The sequence below is a fragment of the Syngnathus leptorhynchus genome, chromosome 13, assembly GCF_054491065.1.
Source record: "Syngnathus leptorhynchus isolate UIUO chromosome 13, UIUO_Slep, whole genome shotgun sequence".
Classification (NCBI taxonomy): domain Eukaryota; kingdom Metazoa; phylum Chordata; class Actinopteri; order Syngnathiformes; family Syngnathidae; genus Syngnathus; species Syngnathus leptorhynchus.
This window is the reverse complement of record NC_141207.1, coordinates 9,700,001-9,722,118: the sequence shown is the minus strand read 5'-3', so window position 1 is coordinate 9,722,118 and position 22,118 is coordinate 9,700,001. Positions and strand designations below refer to the sequence as shown.

At 43.8% G+C, this 22,118-nt stretch overlaps 1 protein-coding gene across 3 annotated transcripts in view; it reads left to right on the top strand.

The window, feature by feature from the left end:
• dennd1b (DENN/MADD domain containing 1B) overlaps nt 1–22,118 on the top strand; it is a 65,602-nt gene that overhangs the window by 19,508 nt on the left and 23,976 nt on the right. For 2 of the 3 annotated variants that reach the window (XM_085929141.1, XM_085929139.1), the window contains 10 exons: nt 4,293–4,342; nt 4,808–4,927; nt 8,870–8,939; nt 10,249–10,329; nt 11,301–11,360; nt 13,235–13,288; nt 13,684–13,794; nt 19,371–19,471; nt 20,508–20,553; nt 22,093–22,118. The exon at nt 22,093–22,118 is cut by the window's right edge and continues 76 nt beyond it. In XM_085929141.1, the coding sequence (XP_085785267.1) occupies nt 4,293–4,342; nt 4,808–4,927; nt 8,870–8,939; nt 10,249–10,329; nt 11,301–11,360; nt 13,235–13,288; nt 13,684–13,794; nt 19,371–19,471; nt 20,508–20,553; nt 22,093–22,118 (719 nt within the window). The remainder of the gene's footprint in view (nt 1–4,292; nt 4,343–4,807; nt 4,928–8,869; nt 8,940–10,248; nt 10,330–11,300; nt 11,361–13,234; nt 13,289–13,683; nt 13,795–19,370; nt 19,472–20,507; nt 20,554–22,092) is intronic. The other variant, XM_085929140.1, reaches the window with a different exon arrangement.

The window sequence follows — 22,118 nt, the reverse complement described above, 5'->3', positions numbered from 1 at the left end:
TATGAAAACGATGAAAAAGAAATTGGGGCACCGGATGTGTTTTATCTCAGTTTTTGGAATCTTTTATTCATTTTTTGATATTAAAATCAAAGGGAAAGTTTTCAATCATTTTAGTGATACGTACTATAGAACATTGCGATATCTAGCTATATCGTTATCTGGATATAAAGTTTTGCCTATATTGCACATCACTAGTGTGAATGTGTCCTCTTTTTTTTTTCTAACTTTGTTTTCATCTTTCTTTTCCCAACGTGGTTTTACTGTATCAGCCTTACCCATCAAGATTTCATGCCATCATACATTTTACCTCTGCATTATTTATTTTTTGCAGTCTTTCTAAAACCAAAGCTCAGCTGTCCTTGTGCCTTTACACATTGCAAATGAATGCATATCCATGCAAATTCTTAAAAAAGGCAAGGCTGAGAATTTGAATATTTTGCTTAAAGCTGCACCCAGGTCGACCCTAGCATTCGGCATTTGAAAGCAGAGTGTCTTTTTGAATACTGAGACTCTCTCTCTCTCTTTGTCATGTTAGCCAGAGGGGCTGCATGAGCCGACCGGCACCGGCAGGATGGGCAGGCATCGGATGGGTAGCTGCGCACAGACAGACTAATTGGGAAGAGGGGGGGCCGGAGGGGGACACCGGCTGAGGGAAAAGGTGGGGGTATGCAAGGGGTGAGGGGGGGGGGTTAAGACGACAACCTCCACTTAGGTGGGAGCTGGACTTGGACAGGGACTGGGAAATAAATAGGGAAAGAACACTCAAAGTCAAGACCCGGGGGCTAAATGTGGCCCGCCACATCATTTTACGCGGCCAGCAAAGACACATTTTGCATCGACTTTGTGTCACTACTAAGATTACAAATTGTCTTCACTTTTTAAAAAGAGAGATTTGCTAGCGATTTTTATCACCGTGTATCTTTTTAAACAAATTGAACAGTTTTTACTCGTCTCTGATTTCAAAGCTAGTTTGTCGGGTAGCCTATACTGTATGTCGTATATTTTTAGTCGGTTAATAATGTTTCCAAATGTTTCCATACTTCTCCTCTCCTGCTTGAATCCAAGTTCTTTGTTGAGGACCCCGGAGGCCGAGCTGCCCCTGAACTAGGTTGAAGCTACGTCGGGCAGCCGGCGAGATTGATCTGGCTGCGCTAGCCAGGGGAATATAAAGCAGGGCAGAGGCTTAAAGTCTGAGTCCCCCAAGGGAGGAGTCCTTGTTGCACGGGGAGAGGGGCATGAACCGAGTTCCTTCCACTTCCCTCCCTCGGCCGCTGGATCCGCACACGGAATAACTTTCCGTCACTTCTGCTCTTTCTTGTGCCATTCACTTTGTCTCTCACTCATGGTGACTTCTTTACCATACTCCAAAGCACAACGTGGAAGTTGCTCATGATGTTCGCACCCAAAATGAAGGTGAATCTAAAGTTTAGGCTTGAAACAAGTTTTTTTTTCTTCTCTTTATTGCTGAGGAGTTTGGCTAATCATGGACTTCATTTGAGGAGCACTCCTCCCAGAGTAGCTTTTAATTTAACCAACCACAGTCCCTGCTAAAATCATTTGCGTTGGGTAAGTTAAGAAAAATAAGGCTGCTTTCCTTTTGCTGAAATGTTGTCCCTGTTGTGATATTCTGCAGGGGCATGATGCAAAGCGGCACAGGGCTGCTGCTGCTGCTCCTGCTGCTCCTGCTGCTGCCGCCGTTGTAGCGATAGCAAGATGCTCCACCGGGGGAAGCCAAAGCATTCTGTTTCGCTGAGTGATAGCCCCGTCTCCACTCACCATAAACAACACACGCAAGCATACTAGCGTCTGCCAACCTAGCGGCGCCTTCCTCCCGTTGTGCCCCCGCCGCCAGCCACCCTCCTTGCGAATCTACAAATATATTATCTGACTCTTTTTCTATTATCTTGGGAAAATGGCAAACAGGGGGATAGCTAGATGTGTGGGAGTGCCAGGAAAGAAAGAAAAAAACCCCTTGGGTACTTTCACCTACCTTTTGCAATAAATTGGAACATCAGATGACAAGGGATGGATTTATTCGCTTGTGACGTTGCCGTGTCCAAAGTGCATGTCCCAAAAAAAATGGGTGGCGACGTTAGCGTAGCAGCTACGATTGCTGCCTTTCATCTCTTCACACATTGCTAAGAAATGATCAAGCGTGACTTGATTGTTAGTCAAGTCATCGATAAATAACCGATTCTAAAAACAGCCCGACGTCCATTGTAGCGCCGCAACTTTGGCCATGTTTTTGGAATTCCCTCCATAAGGCTCACACCCAACTAAAGGTTGGGTAAAACTAAAGGGCAAATCTAAAGGGCAAAACAAGGCTACATGGAGAACGTGATTTTTTTTTTCTCCCCCGTCATCCCGATGATTGACTAATTTCTGCTCATTCCACGGCATTCACTCAAATGAAAATCGAAAGAGATTGAATTCTTGAATAGGCCGGATAGAAAGGAAGTGTTCATTGTAAGATCTTTCTCACAGATGGAAGCTGCCACTTTGTGTAAATGTCTTCACAATATATACGATGCTACTGTACCTGACGATGGCAATATTATACCTTCGAAATATATATATAGCACACATCTGCTGTTTCTATGTCACATTCTTCACACGTACAAACGCGCACGTTCCCGATGGTCCCGTACGAGATCAGAGTCTCGGCGAGTCCCTCGACTGTCACTCAAGCGCAGATACCTGATGTGGGCGGGGCCGGCGCAACTCTCAAATCTGGCAAGTCAAATGTTTTTATTTGCAGGCAAAGCGAAGTCCCAGTGTGTGTGTTTGGGTTTGCCTAGCATATGCGGTGCGCCAAGGAGGGCTCGCTGGAACATATTGCTGCTTGTACATAGTGGTTAATAATAGTAGCAAACGCACACAGCCATGGCAGCTCTGATGTGTGTGACAGTTTTACACACGCACACGCACACAGACCTCCTCTGCCAACCCGGCTCTGTGTCTTTGTTGACTTCTCAATTCGATCACAAATTCTGGAAAAACAGCGACTTCCAGGCGACCTCACCTCACCCCTCCCCTCCCGTCTCATTTTTTTAGGCACGTATATAGGCGAGCACAACGGAACACTGATACAAATGTACATGTTAACCCCCCCCATCCGTGAAAGCAAAGTCCTTGAAGCAGGCAGGAATTCACGCAGATCATACACTCAAATGCACCCCCCCCCTTCCGTCATGGCTCATTGTTGCTTTTGCTTGTTTGTCTGCGACAATGCTCGTGTTGTACTGCGGTGGCAGCTTTATGGTTTGTTAAAGGGGGCGGCGGGCGGGGGGGGGGGGATCACTGACTGCTCCCCACGGCGAGGTCTTAGCAACAGTGTGCAGCAGAAGAAACAGCAGACGCCCGACTCGTGGGCTGGCATAGGGAGACAGACGGACGGACCGACCGAGCGAAGGATGGCAGAGGAGCAGCTCGGACGTCAAAACCCGTCAAAAACCAGCTAGTCCTCGGACTTAGTGGCAAGCTTGGCCCGAGCATCGCTAGACAGTGACCGGGATTAGTTTGTGGGCTTGGCGGGAGCTAAAAGAGAGGCAGAGCCCACTGCCGTGCACCTTTTTTGGAGCCAGGCGAGGGGCAGACAGACACACAAGCGTGTGGAGCCCGGTGCTGGACGGACGGACGGCTGTTGCGGTGCGGCTCGCCCATATGGCGCCGTGCTCTGTTCTTGCTCCCTGTCTAAATCCGTATGCCGTCGCCAGAAAAGGTGCCCCTCCCTCCGTCTTACTTGAAGAGACCTTCCCTTCCTGCCCCTCCTGCCTCGCCACAAGGGAGGTGTTGGGAGGTAAAGCCCCGAAGGCTTGTACCCCCCCCCCCCCCCTTTACCTCTTAACCCCTCTGAGCTGCTTAGCCCATTGTCGCTCCAATCTGCCACCACCGTGGCTTGGGCCCCAGTGTTCCTTTCCTCTCTTTTTCTTTTCTTTCTCTCCCTTCATCCTTTCATCTCCCCCTGGCATCCCATAATCGATGAACTTATTAAGTGCTAATTATTCACGCTGTGGACTGAGGGATCCCTGGCCGTCTGTGGAGAAAAGGGAGCATTAGCACTTTGTTTAGCCACGTGAAGTCGTTGATACGGCCCATTCGTTTGGATTAACGCCGTTTAAGAGCCACTCGTCAGATTGTTATCAGAAGCGATTAACATTAATCCTCATTTCGGTTAGCCACTCCGCAGTGAGTGCCCGAGCGAGATTTATGGTGAAAGGAAAAGCGATTATTTGTGTTTTACTTTGTGAAATGCGTTTCTCTAAACTGCGTGTCTTGTTTCGATCTCTCAGGAGGTGCTTCAGACGATACCAAAGTTCTGCTTTCCCTTTGACATGGAAAGGTACGATTCCCCTCTCTCTCTTTCTCCCGCTTCTCTTTTTTCCCCACCGCATCTCAATTTTTACACACACAATTTACCTTATGACGACTTGCACAAAGATCCGGTACAAGAGTCGTCATATAGCCCACCAAGCACCATTTAAATTAACAAAAAATGTAACAAAATGAACCTATTGTCATGTTGACAGTTGCATTGTTATTTTCTGAGTGTCACCATTTTCATTTTTGGGCTTGGGAAAAGGCCATGGTATAATACCCATTACAGAGAGTGAGAGAGACCGTGAGTCTTTTTCCCACTGAAGCTGAGATGCTGCCATCTAGTGGTACTTTGTGTACCTTGTTTTCTGCTCTCACGCTTTGGAGTTTCTCAAGAAGCCACTAATTGACTTTAGATTTTAATGACTTTAATTTCTTCTAAGGGGATTTCTTTTGTCCGTACGGGATTTTTTCTCCTGTCATCTTTTAGGGTGTCCCAGAGTCACGTTGGACAGAACTTCACCTTTGTGCTGACGGATATCGACGGGAAGCAGAGGTTCGGGTTCTGTCGTCTCACTCAAGGTTGCAAAGTCTGCATTTGTCTTCTCAGGTAACGCACGCACACACACACTTGATCATTACCTAATGGCGCTGTACCTAATGTTGTGACCACAACAAGTAGTATTCATTAAGTTACTGTATGTCCCCCAAAAAAAAAAATGAATGGAAATGAGTCAAACAGCACATTCGTTGTTTAAACTATCTCATGTGCTCGTCACCATTTTCCCCAAAAAGTCAATGTGCGGAAATATCATTTGCTTCGTCGTTAATGCAAATATGTATGTTTGATTTCTTTCAAGTAAATATGCAAAAAAAGTCTAGAAAGCATGACTTGAAATAGGCCATGAATGTTCTGTTTTTTTTCCTCCATTAATTCCTCACCAGATAAAAAAAAAATAAAAATCTTAAAAGTAAGCAGATATTTATGAGACAGTTTCAGTATTCACACTGAGCCGAACTTTGCCAAATGAAGCAGTTTAAATTCTCATCTGCCCACACAAATGGCTTAGTGTGATTTACCCACAATTATTCCAAAGTTTTTTTGATATTCGAAAGGTAGATTGATTTGTCCTAGCACAGCAGACATAAAGGAGAACATCAAACCTAATCAAACGGTACTTTTTTTTGCATAATTACAACCCAACAAAGGCTATTATCATTTAATTCCCACCTAATTGCATGTTGACACAGTGTTTACGCTTTTTTTTTTTCCCCCCTCACCAAATGTAATTACCCCACCATTACAAAGAAAAGAGTCTTTTGCTCCAAATCTCAGTGGACATGCGTGTGCACTTTAGTGTAAACTGGAATGGAACAATTTTAACGTGAGCATGGAGCACTTACAACAGTTTAATGGCCAACACAGCACAACGCCTGTGCATGTGTGTGTGTGTGTGTGTGTTTGGTGGACTCTGAAGAACAGTGTCCAGCCCCCCCCCCCCCCACACACACACACACGGCCCCCATGTCTCTCTCGCTCTCTCGCTCCTCGTTATTCGGCTACTGCCAGTGTGCGACAGCAAAGACGCTCTGGGTCCATAATTATGCATGAAGCTTTGCTGCCAATTAGCAAAGGCTCCCCTGTCCGTCCGTCCCATCCCTCTCGCTGAGTTAGACATGCTAATTCCTTTGACATATGATGTATAAAATTCATTATGCATTCTGAGGATTTTTTTTTGAACAGAATTGTGTATAGAACGCTTATTTTTGTTGGTTTGTGTCTTTTTTTTATTGAAAAATAAATATTGGGAAATGTCTTTTTAAGAAAAATTGAGAACTGAAATTTTCCCTCAAATGTAAAGTACCAAGTATTTTATTTTATTTTTTTTTTTAAATAGCTTTATTTCCTCAAAGTGATATTTTAAACCACCGGTGTTTAAAATAAGAAGTGCATCTTTAAATCTGAAGCAGAGAAACTGAGGCCCAAAAATTCTAATCTCCAATTGATTTGAAATGAAAGTGATGACGAGTGTTTTTGCCCGCTTGATTGTCAAAGTGCTGGCACAATAAAATTGTCACCTCTGCTCGCACAAGGAAGTGGCTTAATGAGGGGGACACTTTTATGTGGATGGAGACAGTAAAAAAAACCTTCTTTCAGGGAGCTGAAAAACAAAAATACTAATTGTCGGGTTATTTTGATGTTATTCCGTCGTGCTCTGTCATTTCCTGACGCGCCTAACTGGAAGAATTTCTGGCCGAGATGGGGGTTGTTCATTGATGGCGAGGAAAAAAAAAAAGAAAAAAATGTATTTCCTGCATTTTATTTGACGGCGGATCCACTTTAGCGTCGGCACGGCGCTGCTTTGCGGTTGTTTTAACGGGTTCCTGGAAGGGGGGGGGGCGAGTGGCGCTTCCTCCCCGGCGTGTAACCCTCGACCTGAAAATATAAAGGTGATATGAAATCTTCCACTGAGCTGTCTCCAACGTGGAGGATAACTTAGAATGTTAGATGCTTGTGTGCGTGCTTAAGGAGATTTAAGAGTCGGCCGAAAGAGCAGCCGTAAAAGTCAGCACCCCGCAGGTGATTCAAATCTATGACAAACTCCCAAAATTGCCTCGGGGAATAATGAGAATACAATGGAGTTGATATTTCTGAATTGATTGTATTTTTGCTTTCAACTTTTTGCTGCATGGGATGGAGGGACATTACAGCAGATGAACTCGCACTTGGGCTGTTGTTGACTTTTTGTGATGGATGCCTTTTTTGCTATCAGAGGATTTGCCTCGCACAAACACATCTGAGCAATGAACTGTGACGAGTAGGAGTATATCTCCCGACTTCAATTTAACAATAACAAGAGAAGCGAGCTGGAGGATAACCATGACAAATCACGACGTTAAGAGCCAAAAATATTAATTTTGAATCATTTTGAATAAAGTACGCAGAGTATTGATTACTTGCTGCTGGTTTCTTCCACCACTCATGGTGTGTTTTCCCTCTTTAACAACGGAAGTGTAGCGCAGAATAATGAGTGAGTTCTGTGAGGCTTGACGGCTTCTCTCGCAGCCACACTCCTTTTTTTTTTTTTTTAATAAACAAAAAAAAAAAAAAGGACATTCACTTCAGCAGTAAAAAATGAAGGATTAATATCCGGAAGCCTGGATTTTTAGACAGGAGTTTTAAAGGAGACAAAATCTTAAAGCGGTCGGTGTTCTTAATGATTTCATGAGTTGATTTCTTAGTACTTAGTTTTTTTTTGGGTTTTTTTGAAACATAAACGTTTTTATAATTGTAATGAATTTTTTTTCCCTTCATCTGCAAGCAAGCATTCAAGGCGCATGGCAGAAATAGGCTGATATGCAGTCAGCATGCGAATGAAGCAAAGCGTGTTTGATGGGCTGGGCTCTCCCCTGCAAGTGTGACCCGATTGCACTAAGTCTTCATGCAGATGTCAAAATATGGCCACGTTAAGAGCCTGATTGTTTCAGACTAATGGTCACTCAGCCCCTCTGATTGGTGCGCTTGGCTGCACTTGGCCCTCCCTTGCGGATTTAGCCATAGGAACATTTGCATTTGCTTCACTTTATTGTTTTCTTGTTGTCTGTTAATTCCAGTCTACAGAGCAGCCGCTGACCCATGGCCTGGAATCTCCAGCCAACTGCCAGAGCAGCCTCGCAAAGATTACAATGAATTAGTTTTTTTCTGCCATTTGCTGTATCGTCAAATGAAATTTGAAAGGCAATCATAGGAATTGGTGTTTATTTAATGCTCAGATCATCCGTGTTCAAAGGTGAATATCAATTCCACATCTTGACGGAAGCCCGTGTTTTTTAAATTTTGGTTGCATAATATTGAAATCAGCGCTAAGCTCACAGCCAAGAGAAAGTGTTGGCCTTCTTCCACCCAAGAGAGCAACTTGGCCAAGAATATGTCAGCGTGCTAAAGAGAGCCATGCTGCCCTTGCGTTTAGCTTATGCTGCGTGTACACCAAGAAAGCTGCTTTTTAATGAATTATTATTATTTTTTTTGTCTATTATTTACACGAGGTAACACCTTTTTATGATGTGAAGGGCAGAAAGGGTGAGTGGGGGGGGCGGGCAGGAAGCGGCTCGGGCTGCATTTTTGTTAGGCGTCTGGGAACAGCATGCTTGTAAAGTAGAACATGACATTTTTGGTGGCGGCTTGCTGCTTCTTTGTATTCGAATCGGTTGTCCTTCTACCGCTTCTTGTTTTGGATCAAAGAGAAGATATGAATATGAAGAATGTCGATATGGATCTGCTGAATGTGTTTCAAATTAAGGTCATGAATACAATCCTGTTTTAATGTTGCGGTCTTACAATAAATATGAACGCAATATATTTCACAATAAATTCCCTCATGTTAATTCCCTTAACTTTCCAAAAAACTCAGATAGTGGGAACCAACATTTGCACAGCTCTTGTTGCTGGAAAATAAAACTTTTATCATTTTTTTCTCGACTTTTCACGGAATTTCTAAATTGTATATACTGCTTTTTAAAATGAACAATTTTCGTTTTTTTTGCATTGCAGTTATCTCCCATGGTTTGAGATCTACTACAAGCTGTTGAACACCCTTGCAGACTACCTAACAAGACAACAGGTAATCATCTCATTTGCACGTTTAGAAATTCATTCTTATCCGATCGTGTCCGCGTCGTGATTGACAAGCGCAAACAAGGAAAACAAAGAGGTGGTAATGAAAGCACAGCCCCCCTCCAATGCGGAGGGGAAAAAAAAAAAATCAAAACAGTACAATCCTCGCCGTGCGTGTCGCCAGCCATCTTGGGCTCAGCTGTGCCGCTGCTCTTCCTATGTTGACATTTCACACACACCAAACTGATCTAAAAATTCAAGTTATGAGTTACTGCAAAACAAATCTTCAACATGCGCGCACACAAAAGTCTTTTCCCCTGACTATTTGCTGCCAAATGTAAAATATGCAGCAAACTGGGGAGATGTGCAACATGTAGCGCAGAGAGAGGTGAAAGGAAAGGAAGAGGAAGAGGGAGGGGAGGGGGGGGGGAGACAGATCACGCTGCGGGACCGCTTTCACTTGTCATGTAGTTGGTGCTTCTTCCGCAAAGCCTCAGAGAGACTCTTGTTAAAAGTGAACAATCAGGAAGCGCACGCGCCTTACATAAGCCTGGCAAAATCAAACCGTCTGATTGAAAGTGACTCAGCCGTGGTAAATAGGGAGCGAGGGGGACACGAGGAGGAGAGGAGAGAAGTGCAGTGGCTGGGATACCTTATCTGTTAGTCTGCATGATTTGCTTTCAATTTGATCCGTTCCAGGCCAGAGGGAGATGTTGACAGACAAGGGAAGACAGAAGAGCGATGAGGGCTAAATGAACTGTTTCCTCGGGCTGTGTTGTCGACCATGCGTGTGAGCATTCAGCCTCTCGTGACAGGAGGCTGTATATTGCTGGACAGTACATACATTTAAAACAACATATCAAACAAAGAACAATCTCACAGTTTAAGTGCGAGTGGCAAAAGTCTTGTCCCCCCCCTTCTGAGGCCCGGCAGCGTAAATAGCAGTCTTGTCATGGAGCTCATAAATGGCGCTGGAATCATTTCCGAGCCTGTTCTGTGGTCAAGTGAGCTCTCTGAAGGTTTCTTAAAGCCCTTGTCTTTGGAGTGGGGGCTGCCTTAATTACTGACAGCACTCTACTGGCCTGTAAATCAACCTTGTTGGATAATGGCCGTCTGCAACTTGAAAGTCACACTCTTTTAACCTCACCGTATTTATGAAGCATAGCCTTATATAATTGGGACCAAAGTATCGGGACGCCCGCTCGACTACACCTACATGGAAATACAGATTTGGTTTTGACTCTGTTTATTATTTTAAAAAAAAGAAACATCATGATCATGTATATTTTCATTCATGCCTCTTGCTTGTTCCGCAGAATAACGACTTGAACGACATGCTGAACTCTCTCTATGAACTTCCCGTGCCAAAGCCCTTCACACCAGTCAACCTGAGCGTGGTAAGAAAAAGTCCATCTAATATGCTGCATAGAGACATGAACTCCATTCACACTAGATCATTTATGGTTTACTTAGAAATAGATGTAAAACTCACAGTTTTTAGAGTATGTGGAAAATATGGCAAGAAGATAAACAGGAAGAAAATAGGCCAGAAATGGAAACGTATGGAGATGGAGGAGCAGAAAAAAAAAAGATGTGGAGCGGGAGGAGACTTCCATGTGCTCACAAAAAGCGGTGGACTGGCGCTCTGTTTGGAAACAACAAGTCCGCTAAGAGGTTTTTGCCCAGATAAGCCTGAAGTGTTTAGAAAGGGACGCGTCCTCTCACGTCTCCCGCCTATCAAAAGGCCTTCAAAGTCCGAACGGTCCACTTTTGCCACCAACTCCCCTGCTGCGTTTCTACCTCATACATAAAAGAGGTATCTCTTCTTAAACAGGTGGCATTAACCTGCCACGCACACGATGGTCTTCAGCCAGCCAGCCAGGCTTTTTGCGCGCCATTATCTCCGCCTTGGCTGGGCTTCTCCCCCACTCCGTAATAGCATCAAACGCTTTTGTTGTTTTTCGACTCCTCCTTTTTTTCAGCCAATTAAATGAGCAAGTCCAGGTCCCCGCAAGGATACGCATCTAATTATAAGGATACATTCACAACATCATGACACTAATATGACACAATCAATTCATCCAAATGAAGGTTTGCACGTTCGGTTAAATTTAATCTTTCTTTGTGTCAGAAAAAAAAAAAAAGTGAATCTTAGGGTGTCATTGAGAAAGGTGATACCTTCATTTTTTTTTTCCTAGAGAAGCCTCTTATTTGATCATTAATTGATGAAGCCAGATATTCCCTAAAAGTGTTTCTTTTTCTTTTTTTATTATTTTCAATCACGCCAGCCAAGAAGCGGAACGCTTGTCCCCCTTTCATGTGTAAACCCTGTTTTGCTCTTTTTTTTTTTTCTCTCTCATTGTGCAAGAATGAGCAGTTGTATATTGCCACTGGGCAAGTACTGAGAGATCAGCCAAGCAAGGAACCGGTGAGTGAATGGCAGAAAAGGGAGGAGGAGGAGGAAAGGAAAGGAGGCTGCTGCTGCCGCTGCTGTGAAATGTGAAACCGCGGCTGTACTAACCACATGGGAGCCACAGCTTTCCAATCTGGCCAAATAAGCTGCACTATCTTTTTAAAACATAACAAAAACAAACTATCCTGGGCTTTGGTTGGTGTGTGCTGCTTCTTCTCTGGAAAACAATCAAACTTTGTAAATGATTAATGCCTCTCCACATTGCCGTACTCTCACTATGAATATCAAGATTTTTTATGTTAAAAGCAAAGGCAATTGTGCTCAAAGAATCTCCTTGATGCCTTTCCAGTTAACCCACTTTTAGTGTTTTTGTATAAACATAACTTAGAGAGAAGAAGAAGAAGAAGAAAAACACCCGTTGAAAGCCTGGATTGAATCGCTGGTTTGTGCCACGGATTTGTGGGAAAGAAAACATCATTTAGAATGCATGATAAAATGTTTATTCTCTAGAAATCTTGTTTGTCGTAGGTGTCTTTTACTCTCGTTTGACTCAGTTTATATTTTTATGATCAGGAGTAAATGAAATTGCCAAGTCAAGGAGATGATGAGGTCAAAATCACCTTGCAGGTATCTCAAGTTTCCTCATAAGGTGAACAAGAACACGTATATCTTCTAAAGGATTAATATATGGATATTTTTGGTGGAGAAATAAGATGATCCAAATGAGGTTTGGATTTGTGCTACAGGAAATAGTTGAACTATTTCAACATAAGATGTTAATTGTTTGAGAGGAATATTTTGCACTGGCATTTTCCGGAGTAATTACGCACATTTGCACAGTCTGTTGGTGTGTGACTATTTATCACAACGTTGCTATTCTTTCTGCTGAGGCGGTGTTTTAAATGGGACAAAAATAGAAAACAAAGTCCCTTCATTCGACTGTTGCCAGGTAAAATAGGACTCACAGCGGCTCATTGAGTTAATGAATGAATAGATACATATACATTTAGAGATAATAAATACATCATCTAAAAAATATTTACAATTTTGAAAATGTCCAATCCCATTTTGAATGATTTCTGGAGTTCACTCAGCACTGTTAAGTCCCTTCAAATTTGGTGATGGGTTTTTCCGGAATCGCTACCAAATCCTAACTAACATAATTGCCCTGTGATTAATCTCTTATTCCATGCCTTTAATCAGAGCATTGTTGTTTCACTCCGTGACCATGTTTACTGGAGATGTATATAAAATTGTGAGATTTTTCATGGTTGTGAATTCAGGTGGTTAAATATACACTGCAGGCAAATTCAATCTAGTCATTGTTGGATGGTATTTAAAAAAAAAAAAAAGTCTCCTGGGCCACTCTGTCATGTGTTTGGGGGGGACAGGCCGGCAACAGATGCTTCTTTGCCTACCTGTCTCCAGACAGAACCCCCTCTCCGGCCTCTTTGATGGGAACAGCGCAAGTGCCCTGCTCTCCCAAAGTGAGACAGGCATCTCTGTGATCCTCTAAACAAGGCGTGTTTGCGTGCGCACACGCACGCCTCGCTCGCTCGCTCGCTGGGTTGGTCGGCTGGCTGGCACACACAAGGCTCGCCTTTCCAACGCTTAAATAAAGAGTCGGCTTTTCCACCAGAGACCTCACCCCAGTCTGCGTCTACGGGGAGATGAGTTTCTATTGAGCTTCTGTAAGCCCGATAAAAGCAGTGCCACAGTTCAGACACCAGCTCAGCAATTCATATAGACAGAGCTGAAGATGAGCCATAAATCATAGAACAAAGTCACCCCCCTCCCTCCCCTTCCCTCATTTTCTTCTATGTAAGTGGTGCGCTTCACTGGTGACCTTCTCTCTTCTTTCTCCTGCATGTTTGTGTTTTTTTGCGCAGCACTCCTACTTCATCGCCCCGGATATCAATGGCCTGCCAACTATCCCGGAGAGCGTAAGTATTTGTGGAAAAGCAGACAGAGAGAGATAAAGCCAGCCCTCTCTTCTGGAAACATCTCTGCCTCTAATCGTATTTAACCAGATACACTTGTCATCTTTTGAAAGCATTGCGTCATCCTCTTGTTTCGGTTTTGTCTCCCCGGTGCTGATACATTTTCATGTTGAAGTTCAGCCACTTCCACGGGTATTAGAGACTTCACATGTAACGACCCCCCTTTTAATTTTTTTTTTCTATTTGGAGCATCTGCGCATACAAATCTCAACCTCTTTAATTTACCTTTCGGAAACAAAGTAAAAAGCCGCAAGGTCGGCGCCCAGATAAGACGACGAGGACAGTTTGTTACGTACCCGCCGCATCCATCTGAGATCTGCCTTTCTGCTCATTTCTAGAGAAACCTGACAGAATACTTTGTGGCCGTGGATGTCAACAACATGCTGCAACTGTACGGCAGTATGCTTCACGAGCGGCGCATCATCATTACCTCAAGCAAGCTGAGCACTGTGAGTCAGTCCATTGGCTAGCCTTTGTTACCCGTCACGTGATGTCATCGTTCGGGCAAGGCTTCTCAAACTGGTATTTTAGATGAGATTGATCGGTTCCGCCGAAGCGTCTGTTTGCTCATGTATTATGCTTTATTGTCTTGGATGTAATTGAAAATCGATTTTAATCGGAAAATCGGTTTTGATTGAACGGAACCAAATTGCATTGTACCGTTTTGAAATGTGCTTTTCTTGAATCACATCGCACCCACGCCATATGAAATCAAAATATCTCGATGAATTGAACCAAATTGAAAAGGAATCGTATGTATGGAGATACCCATCGAATCGTCTTTTTTTTTTTTTTGGAACAGTGCATGAAACTGTTTTTAATCCCCTAAAATATGTACCAAAAACCTTTTGGGAAATGGCTAGATTAATAAACCCTCAATTATTTTCAACAGGGTTGTTACCCCAATAGTTACCTGCTAGGTCACAGAACAAATTAAACTAGTCACTTAACTCACATCATGTGTGTGTCTCTCTGAGAGAGGGAATCCTTCCGCCACCCCCATTTCCTTCCTTCCTTCCTTCCTTCCTTCCTTCCTTCCTTCCTTCCTTCCTTCCTTCCTTCCTTCCTTCCTTCCTTCCTTCCTTCCTTCCTTCCTTCCTTCCTTCCTTCCTTCCTTCCTTCCTTCCTTCCTTCCTTCCTTCCTTCCTTCCTTCCTTCCTTCCTTCCTTCCTTCCTTCCACCCTTATCTTTGTGTTTGCTGAGGCAGAGCCGAATGTTTATGACAGATGAGATGGAAGCGGGAAGTGATGTCACCCCGCCCGACCGGCCCTATCTGTATCTCGAATGCAGCCCAATCCAATATCAGCAGCGAGCAGCCCGGCTGGAGGGCGCCGGCCACTGTCCAAGGTTCTCCAGCCCTCCTCGACGTTCACCCGTCTCAAAACAGCCAGCAATTTGCGTCAATGCGATTATTTTTCTTAAGAAAATATACCGGCGGGATATTTTAAGAGCTTGTCGGTCAGACCTCTACCTCTCTGCCTTTTATCCTGCGCAATCCATCATCCATCCACTCATCTGTCGATCCATCCGGCTTCCTCTGGGAGGGCTGTTTTGGTTTGGTAGCCGTATATGTCAGGCACTGTAGTACAAAGGTATTTTCGCATCCCCGCTGGGATTACTTGCAGGCCTTTGCATTATTACTGCTCCTGTGATGCATTCTTTTTTTTTTTTCTGACTGACCTCCAAGTTCAGGAGGAAAAGTAATGCATAGTTAGCTGGAAGGAACCCAGCTCATTATCCGGCCCATTGTCTGCTGATCAAATAGGTGAATAGTATATAATTGATGTCAGTTTGTCATAATGTTTGATAAAGAGACTGTTTGGCAGTTGGTAGATGGACAGTCGTGTTTTCAAAGCTTGTTTTCTACTGGGAGCGGAGGGAGGGATTCTTGTCATCCTTCTCAGTCTTCGACATTTTCAACAGCAGCACCGTTGCTCATCAGGAACATCATCAAATAATATCTTCATTTTTCATTTTACCAAGACAGTTTGTAAAATTCTGTTCTTTCCGTAACCGTAACGTCAACTTATCCAACAACTTTAAGATGAACTCCAACAGACTTTCTTTGAGGTGTAATATCAGTGACCTCTGCTCCCCTCCGATGCTTTTTGGGGGTTCAAATCCCACAGACACACACCAGCAATTTCTCTTCTCGGAAGAGTGGAATGGTCTTTCTAGCCAACTCAGCGGTGAGTCTGGAAAGTGGACACAGAGTCTAACAAATGTAGCGCATTTATTCTTTCTGCTCCGGGTGTTAAAGCCTCCAGTGAAGCCGGGCCGGCCGGCGTGTCAATCCGAGCGGCCAACAGCAAAGGAATAAATCATCATTGTACAACAATGCAGCAGTTGACTTTTTGCTGTTTCGTGACCAGAGGTGAACACTCTTGCTCTTTGAAAAGGCTGTAAGGGGGCGGGAGCCAGCCGAGCGTAGAGCCTTGTCACGGTGCCGTCCGTATAATGGGGCTGCATCGGCCCTTCCTCTAACTAGTCAGCTGGGAGGACCCACCACCACCACCACCACCACCTTCCACGTCTTTCATCTGCCTCGGCCCCCCAGCTCGCAAAGCCCTTCTCTGGCCTGCCTATGGCGCAAACTCGCAGAGCCTGGGTTGGCCCTGACAGCAGCCTGTCAGGCAGGCAGGCTGGCAGGCCTATGCTAACAAGGCGCCGGCTTACTCGCTCTCCCTCCCTCCCTCCCTCCCTCCCTCCCTCCCTCCCTCCCTCCATCCATCCATCCATCCATCCATCCATCCATCCATCCATCCATCCATCCATCCATCCATCCATCCAGCGTGCCCCAGAGTGCCAGCTGTCTCTCTGTTTCCTGCCTTTTCCTCTGTTGTTGCCCGACTTGACTGCGTGTCTCGACTTGGTCCTCTCTGACGTGTGATTTTTTATTTATTTTTTTATTTTTATTTTTTTATTTTTTTTTGTGACCGGTCTGGCTACAGCTCTCTTCCGTGTCTTTGAGCTTGATCTCAAGCCAGGTGCCGGGAGTTGCCACGCGTGTTCTGCTGCCGTAGCCACTAATGTGGCCATTTGCATGTCGTGGGTGTTTGTCTTCCTTATTTTTTATTTTTTTTTGCATGCCTGCATCTGTTTCTATGTGCCTTATGTCTTTGTGACAGATTCTCCGTCGCGTTGTGTAGGAGGCCTGCCCGGCGTTGGTTGTTGCCCGCAGCAACACAGCTGCCCGCCTTCTCTCTTCTGGTGCCACGTACTTGTTGTCGTGTCACACTGGGCCTGACATCCGTGTATGTCTACAGAGGCCAAAGCAGACTGGCTAATTGGAAGCTTAGTTGGTGCCGAGGAGGAGAAAGAAAGGCTAATATAGTGGAACAATAAAACAAAACAGGAAACTGCAGGCTGGCAGCTGGAAAGAGAAAAATGGGAAACATTTCAATTTGATTTTTTTTTTTAATGAAAAATATCTGAATTTGGCCTATTTTATATGCAAATCTTACTCGGAACGCGTTATGCGTTTTATAAAATCTTAAATAATATGCTGTGCGCTTGGTGAAGGCACATTTTATGAAACAACAAAAAAAAATACACATAAACTTGCAGGTTATTTCAAAAAAGGAAAACAGCACTGTCCTCGCTTCTAATTTTGTTTCACTTAAGTCTTTAGTTAGGACACAAAGAGAGAGGGAGAGAAAGGCAGCTTTTACCCAGCTGCAATACACTCTTCAACTTTTTCCTCTCGCCATCTTTTTGGTGCTCGTCCGTCCGTCTGTCTGTCTCCCATCTTTTCTGTCCGTGGTCCAATTGCGAATGAGTCTCCAAGTAGCAGTCTTTTTTATATTTGGGCTACAAGTGCACTAAAAAGCTCTCAGGGCACAACCAAAGACCTTGACTGCTTTTTGAAGCAGGCTGTCGCTGTATAATCGCTTAGCTTCTCACAGCGGATGGGGGGGGGGCAACACACACATGCACGCCCGCCCGCCCGCGCACAGTGTGAAAGGCAGGCAGCCCCTCATTACCGGGCTGAGCCCCGGTCCCCGAGGACTGGACCCAGCACCTAATCCTGTATTTGTTCTTGGGGACTGTATCTGTGATTCTCCATTGAATGGAATATTAAGCACCCAGGTCTTTTGTGGAGCGTGTAAGCCATTTGGCTTCACTCATCTATTATTTATCAGCCTGGCAAATATTTTATCAACCTTAGCCTCTTATGGCGTCACGTGAATCCCCCCTGTCCCAATCCTCTGACCCCCTCTTCTGAAAAAAAAAAAAAAACAAAACTCCTTGAATGAAGCAGTATTATATTTGTTATTTTTCATTTTATTTCTAGCTGTTGAACTAGCGTATCGTAGCCGTCCATCTCTATCTATTAAGAGATAGCGAAAAAAAAAGAAATAAATATCTGAGCATGTCTAACCTCCTCCTTTCAGGTAACTCCCCCCAAAAGAGTCAGTGGGTGTTAGGAGAGTGAGAGACTCCTCTTTTTCCCTTTCAACCTGCAAGTAAATCACCCCAGTTGGGGGGCTCACCTTGAGGCCTGCTGGAGATAATTGGACTTGGTTAGCGAGGTGTTCTGTGCCATTACCTCCTGGTACCACTGAATGGCTGGGGCTTGTCTCGCACTCCCAGAGGAGGAATATCCTCGCCTGTTGGATCTCCACTTTGTGTGTGAGATTGTGTGTGTGTGTGTCTGTGTGCGTGCATGACTGCTGACCTCTCTTTATCACAAATTAATGGCCCTTTATCATCACTACGGTGGGAGGGAATAAAAAAAAAAAAAAATCGGATGATTTTGATAGCAAGTCCTCCACCGAGCGTTTCCCACATTAATATTCATCGGATTGATTTTGTGGAATTAACAAAAGAAGCCAAAGTGTTTGTTAGGGAATTCTTTTTGACATTGTTGTGTTGCGTGAAGAGGAAATATGCATATTCAGATGCACAGAGCAAGGCACCAATTAAAGCTTGATTAAGCCTTAACTATTGCGAGATTGCACCGAGACAACAAATTGTGTTTTTTTTGGGTTTTTTTCCCCCGCCAGTCAATGGGAAAAATGAATGCAGTTCAAATAAACATGCAGAAATGTCCGGGCTTGATTTGAGGTGGAGTGGAAGGGGGGGGGGGGGGGGTGTTTCTTTTTGGCAGCGGTGGATTTGGCTCTTGGCTGGTCAATTGTGACACTTTGTGTGTCAGTGAGCAGAGGGTCTCCTGGTGGTTGGATGTGTGTGCGCGTGTGACAGTGTGTGTCCGCTTCTCACATTGAGCAGTCTAAGAGTGGCTGGCTGCTGCACCGCTCGGCTCTGCTCGGCTCTGCTTTGCTCTGCTCCGGGGTGCGTCCCGGTGGTATTGGCCTAGCCGGCAGTCTCTCTTGGCTAACTCATGTTTCATTCTTTGGCAATTTGCCCTAATGAAGTCCCGCAGGAGCCCCTCAGACCTCTGTTCTCTTTCCATATTTAATCATGTTATTTTAATCTGGGGGATGAGCTAACGCCTCGTTCCCCCGCCGTGCCTGCGTGCGTGCGTGTGTGTGTGTGTGTGTGTGTGTGTGTTGCAGGTCATTACTTTTAGCCTGGTTTTTTAAGAGACGCCGTGTCAAAAGGGGGCGAGGGAAGGGGGGGGGGGGGTCGTGCGTGGCTCTAAGACAATGGAAGACAATGATTTTAATTTTTTCTGCCGTTTTGCTTTGACTGGAGCGATCTTGTCATCTTCATTTGATTGCACCTCATTATTTGTTTAAGAGTTCTTTTTCTTATCCCACTCTCAGTGACTTTTTTTTTTTGCTCGTTTTGATTTTTACGACGAGCGACAGACGTGCGTTTTGCTGCAGTTGCTTTTTTTTTTGCCACTTTGTCAAAAAATAATCCTGCAAATATGAAGTCATAGACAATTTAAAAATGTCATGTAAACAAGTCTTAATCATAATGTATCATCATTATCAGATTGGATTATTTTGGGGGGAAATCTCACTTGATCAATTCTGGATACGACTTGAATGTTTCCTTCCTATATTTCCATTTGAACCTCATCAATGAATTTGCCTTTGTCCTTTTTTTTGTCTAGTTAACGGCGTGTGTGCACGGTGCAGCTGCTTTGCTCTTTCCAATGTACTGGCAGCATATCTTCATCCCTGTGCTGCCCCCGCATCTTCTGGACTATTGCTGGTAAGGCTTGCCACCTACACACAGACACACAACACAGTGTGGGTCATCTTCGTTCTATCCGAACGGACCGAGACAACGGAGCCGTCACGTTCTTGCATTTTTTTTTTTTTGAAGTAGGGCTTTTTATCGAATCATCCGTGATTGGTCACATGTGCCTTTCTTTCGACACTGTTCATCAGTGAGTGTAAAATGTGATTTTCAACACTCTGCAAAGACTCAGCAGCGGCTGATTGAATCACGCAGGGGTGTCCTACCAGCTCTGATTAGCCAAATCAAATGTTATTAGATGTTGAGCATGTACAGTATCGTGCGCCTGGATGTACGTGCGTATTTGTTGATGGACGATAGTGTCACACGTTACACGGCAAAGCTAGCAGCCTGCTGCGTCTTGCTGCCTTGAATTAGGTTGATTATGAGCCCGCAGCTCCCGAATCCTCTCGGGCAGAGATGAAGCGACACGACGCTATTTAATCAAAGAATGCCTGTGTACGTCTGAAAATGAGGTTTTCTCGTTTGACAGGTCGGTGGGTTGGATGGCAAAACGATACTCTGTGATTAGTCAGAACAATCGTGGCATATACAATCAGTTATTGACATGAATCATGAGTCGAAGTCAAATACAATTGTGGCCATATTAACTAACGATAATCTTTTTACAAATAAGACGTTTTTTTTTATCATAATGATGTATGAATTCAAATTCAGTGGCCAAGTTGCCCTGGAGCATTTTGTGCATGATAATAATCTATGCAAGAGACAAAATAAAAAATCTGCTTCCACTTTCCAGCACCATTCCTTTCAATTATCAACCGGTTTTTTTTTTTAATGTTAATTTTTTGTGATTTTTTTTTTTGCTAAATAACGACACTCTCAGACATAAACATGACAAATTAGTAACCATTATAGTGGATGTCGCAAACATAAGTTGGCTACGCTATAAAGTCAGACGGAATCCAAATTACTTTTTCATTCATTTGTTGGAGCAACTTGTGATTTTGAGTGCTGATGAATTGTTTTTCTTTTCCTCCATCTGCAGTGCCCCCATGCCATACTTTGTGGGAGTTCATTTTAGTCTGCTGGAGGTATGTTTTTTTTTAAGTATGCATAGTCACATAAAAGTACATATGCATCATTATGTATGTAGTATATGAAGGAACGTGCACAGTGTACAGCTGGATAAAGTTTACAAAGCAAGCAAATATATGCAATAACTTTCCTGTACTCATTTACTGTTTCTCAAGTAAGGCTCTAACTACTCTTCCCAAATTACGCCCTGCTATTTTGGGTTCACTTTCTTTCTTAATCTTAAGCACACAGGAACAGGGGAAAAAAAAATACTGGAAGCACAAACAAACTCCATTGTTATAAAGCTTTGTGTTATTTGATGGGGCAAGCCATCAGGGCAGCCATTGTTTGTGAGGGTGCGTGCGTGTGTGATAGTTGTGTGACAGTTGTGGCAGTGGCAGTATTTATCACACTCTGCATCCATGACAGACCTCCTTTCTTGCCACTCCATAATTAGTCCAGATCAGCATGTGAGCCTCCACTGCACAGGCTGTCACAAAAGTGACAAAGTAGAAAATTCACACACGATGCGCCCCGCCCTCCCTCCCTCCTCCCTTCCATACACCCGCACCTGCCTGTATCCTGCATCACACTGAAATAATTGTTGCGTTTGTTGCCATCAGGATGTAGCACAGCACAGAATCACTGTGTTGTTGACGCATGAGATTCCAGTGCTGAGGAGAATGTACAATTCACATCTCCTCTTTCAGCGCCATTTTTCACGCGACGTGCGTGTTACGCTGAGAATCGGATTGGACATTTTCATTAGCGATCCTAAAGCGGCATATAATACTTGCTTATGTATTTTTTCAGACAATTGCGATCTCTAAGCTAAAAAAAGTATGCATTGTAAAATGGAAAGAAATATGTTAAATTAATTTAAAAAGAAAATACAATCAGAAAATAATCTCGAGCTATATGTCATCGTTTGATCTTTATTGAATTGATTTCTCATCATATTGTTGTTTGGGATGACCCAAAGCAGCATTTTAAAATGATTCCATTATTCATGCATGTGCTTTAAAAAGTCATGTAGTGTGAATGTCAAGGCATGAGTAAAGTCTGTGGCATTTTGCCAATATGCCGTGTTTTGCTGTCACTCAGCCTTTCATCATCACAACAACCAGCTGACATTTACTGTGCACAACACATCTTAAAAAGTTCTTTTTTTTTTTTTTTTAACTTGAACCACCCAAAACCAAACATACAGAAAATATGTCATATTTAGGTTTGTGATGAGTGTATAGTGCTTTTGAAGTTCAGATCAGACCACTTAGTAAATAGCAGTTGTTATTAAAATCTCAATTCAAAGGCTTGCTGAAGTTTTTTTTTTTTTTTTCCCACTCGCTCGTCAAACTGTGAATTTTTTTCCCCCCTTTAAGTTCGAAAAGGTTTACATGTAAAATGTGCTGCATTTATTCCCATAACTATATTGAGCATGGTCTATGAAAAAAAAGCAGCGGCCATGCTATGCATTATTGTGCATTTGCAGTCAAATATGCTCCAAATGAAAGCAGAAAATAACGCAATCATTTTGTGACGTTCTCTTCTTGTAGAGAGTCCGCGGTCGGTCCTTGGAGGA